The sequence below is a fragment of the Propithecus coquereli genome, unplaced genomic scaffold (assembly GCF_000956105.1).
Source record: "Propithecus coquereli isolate 6110/MARCELLA unplaced genomic scaffold, Pcoq_1.0 Scaffold60, whole genome shotgun sequence".
Lineage (NCBI taxonomy): Eukaryota > Metazoa > Chordata > Mammalia > Primates > Indriidae > Propithecus > Propithecus coquereli.
The window spans coordinates 4,065,762-4,069,469 of record NW_012151952.1 but is presented as its reverse complement, the minus strand read 5'-3'; the positions used below and the strand labels follow the sequence as shown (position 1 = coordinate 4,069,469).

The following is a 3,708-nucleotide window of genomic DNA, read 5'->3' as shown; positions in this document are numbered from 1 at the left end:
TGGTGGTAAGCTGACTAGTGTACGAGACCCCTTCATGAATAATCTATACTAATTTATACTAAATTAATACAGATTAATTAGTATCCTATACTGATTTACACCCAAATTTAAAACTCTCACTACTTGATAAAGAGTAAGGGATAAGTAATACAGGATTTTTAAGGTTAAAATGGAAATTGTCTTTCCATAGTTTTAAAAGATAAACCTGAAAAAGCCATTTATTCTAAATTTAGAAACTAGTACTCTTTTTCTTTAGGCAGAAATCATAAATATTAAACACTTTGTACTTAAAACTGTACATCTCACAAACAAGTAGAAACAGGCTTCATCAACTTTTTTATTCCCTGAGACAAAGAATGATTTAGCCAAAAGGATATACAGAAAAATTAACGTCCAAATAAGCAATACCTGTAAAGAGCACCTAGTCTCAAGTAATTTTTTGTGATGTCAATAGAGAAGTACAAAATAATAGCCAAGCTTTTCTCTCTGAAGTCTGGTAGAAGGAAAACATACTCTACTTCTCTACTACTACTCTGTGCTACCCCAAAGGAATCCTCTCTTTTCTTTAAGGTAATGTATGTCTTTGACTCAAGAGCCAAGCATCTGATTTGATATTTTAATAAGAGATTCCTGTGGAATTAAGAATCATAAGCTATTAATACATAACTGATAAGTGTAATAGCAAGAATAGCTGTGTGACATTTTACTACTTTTGCAAACTGCTTTTACATAAATAGCTGCCTGTGAAATTTTTAGAAGCTCCAGCTATGATCAAATGCAGCTAGAATATTGCCACAGAGGGTGTCTGGGGAATGAATCAAGAGCGCTGTTTGTGTTTCTTTCTTAAAACAGGAAAAAAGCAACCTGTCTTCATTTTTTGAAGATACATAAAAAATTAGTTTCTCACCTTCTGGTATTTCTGCCACCATTTATAGGAACACTGGTCTTCCCATGAGACAGGTTTTGAAGGAAATATCTGGCATTTATTGAGGGATTCTAACTGAACTGCAGACATGGTTGAAGGCAACACACATTCAGGAAGAATTTGCACTTTAGCTTGCTGGATTCTAAAATAAAGAGAATCAAGCATGGCGTTCATTTTTAAGATAAACTAATTCAAACTATAAGTTTCTAAACATTGATAATTTTAAATACTAAGATTTTCAAAGTTTTCTTTTTTAAACATATTCATCAAATGCTGATGTTAAGAAATTTTTAGAAAATAACTTTATTTCATAAATCATACCAAAGTTAAAATCAAAGATAACCTAAGGTATGGATTTTAAATCTCACTGTGGAATGGAAAGGGAGATCTTTACATTTCAGATAAATACAGAGTCTATAAATGAAACAAAGTATTAAAAAAACAATATACAACCAACTGCTGCTTGATACCTCTAAATTAATTTCCTAGACATTCTTAGATACCCCCACCCTCTCCGCTGCCCCCACCATGCTGCTGAACTCTTATACCTTCCCTTTCTCATAAATCATTCAACTTGAGGAATGGATAGAAAAAGGAAGAGAAAATCAAGAACCTATTTACAGGGATGAGTTAAAATAAGACTAGAGAATGACATGTAGCTTTTATTTCTATGTGAATTCCTTTTCTCATTCTCAAAAGTTTAATATTAATATTCTAATAGTCAAAGGATCAAAATATACATATTATCTATTTTACTTAAAAATTATTTAAACTTTCATGATAAAGTCATCATTTCCAAAATGTTACTTGAGAATATCATAATTGCAAACATCACAAACTAATGCAAACAGGAAATTTGAACCTGTGAGCTGTTTCCCTATAAGGCACTATATCTCCTAGAGTGTAGCTTTTGAAATGTTAAGTATGTAACTACATTCAAATTCTAGAGCAAAACACTCTCAGATTGATAAATTGAAATCTATTAAAGTCTGTTTCATTATTAGTTATGTTTAAGACTTCTAAAGTGGTCTTTCATAATAACTACTGTCCTGACCACAAAATGTTAGGAATGAAATTCTGATATTTCCATTTATTTATTAAAAGAAAATAGCTAAGTTTGTCTGAAACTATCTAAGTTTAATTTCATGATAATATTAGACCCATCCTATTAACTTTAGTTCCTTCCTTGCAGCTCATTAAAATACTCAGAAAATTTAAGTCTTTATAACTTTGGAAAATGTTAAAATATTTTACTATGTTCAAACTATGGTCAAATGTTCTTATATTATTAGAGCTCACTAAAAACAAACAAAATCTCAACTTTCTTCACCTGATACATGAACATAAATAACCTGATAATTATATTCTTAAGGTCAAAGCATATACCATCCTATAGAAATTTCTGGAAATCTGATTCTTCTTTAAGGTTATTAGTAACTGAATTAAGAATTATGCTTTACCCAACTGTTGCATAAGACTTGACACTATTATGATAAAACAATAATGCTACCAAACCCCTGGCTTACAGATGATGTTAATAATCAGTCTGCAGTACAAGCCGTCTGAAATGCCTCGCAGAATTAAAGAGCGCTCTCTTTCACCCCCGTCAAACACGCCCAGGGTCTGCTGCATACACACAGGGCTGGTTCTTGCCCCAGCAACTGAGTTTTATTATAAGCTAGTTTTGTTTCTTCCCAACCCGTTTCTGGCAGTTGTTATGTGATTATAGTAACGTAATTTATACAAATGTTACAAAACCAGTGAAATATGAATATAAAAATAAAATTGTTTCAAGGAACATTAAGTCGAGACATAAAAAACTGCTTTCAAATTAGGGACAGACAACTCTAATGGCAGGAAAAAAAAATTACAAAAATCTGGAAGGATTCTGCACTCAAACTGCCTTGTGAATATCTTTAGAATCTCTCCTTAAAGGAAAACTGTAAGTATAAACTGTAGATAGACGATGCAGAATGAAAGCGCCAGAAAGTCTATAACCATCTCTAATCTGAAGACCCACTTCAAAGACGAGACCTTGTCTCTACGTCGAATGAAAAATGAATGAATACATTTATACATTTTAAGTTAAAATAAAATGTTTAAGGTATATATGTGTAACTTTTTGTAATTTCCAGCTTTAATTAACTTTTTTTGGTTGGGGGGACGGAATTTTGCTCCGTCACCTCAGCTGGAGTGCAGTGGTGTCACTGTAGCTCGGTGCAGCCTCAAACTCCTGGGCTCAAGCAATCCCTTTGCCTCAGCCTCCCGAGTAGCTGGGACTACCAGTGCACACTATGATACCCAGCTAATTTTTCTATTTTTGGTAGAGATGGAGTCTCACTCTTGCTCAGGCTGGTCTTGAACTCCTGAGCTCAAGCGACCCTTCTGCCTCCATCTTCCAGAGTGTTAGGATTACACATGTTTGCCCTGGTGCCAGGCCAAATTAACTTTTTTGATTAACAATTACTGGTCTCAACTATGACAGGTAAGGGGTCTTCTCTTATAATTCCAATTAATTAATCCCCTTCTCCTCTCTACATGCTAAGAAATACTCAAGAATTTCTGAAGAGTCCTATAGTGATTCTCCAGTAATTTTACTGCAGAAAAGGAAACGAGCTTGGGTTTCAAGTGTGCTATGGAGAAATTTTGGTATAGTGGAAAGAGCACTAGCTGGGGAGTCAGGGGTCCTAGAACCAACCAGCACTGTCACTTACTAGCTGTATGACTTTAGACAAATTACTTAACCTCTCTAGTACTTGGCTTCTTTATTTTGAAAAAGAGGA

The 3,708-nt window shown here is 33.7% G+C and overlaps 1 protein-coding gene across 1 annotated transcript in view; it reads right to left on the bottom strand.

Moving 5' to 3' along the window:
* Nucleotides 1-3,708, bottom strand: part of CRBN (cereblon) — a 41,950-nt gene that overhangs the window by 20,758 nt on the left and 17,484 nt on the right. The window contains exon 4 of the mRNA XM_012659246.1: nt 908-1,067. Within this exon, the coding sequence (XP_012514700.1) occupies nt 908-1,067 (160 nt within the window). The remainder of the gene's footprint in view (nt 1-907; nt 1,068-3,708) is intronic.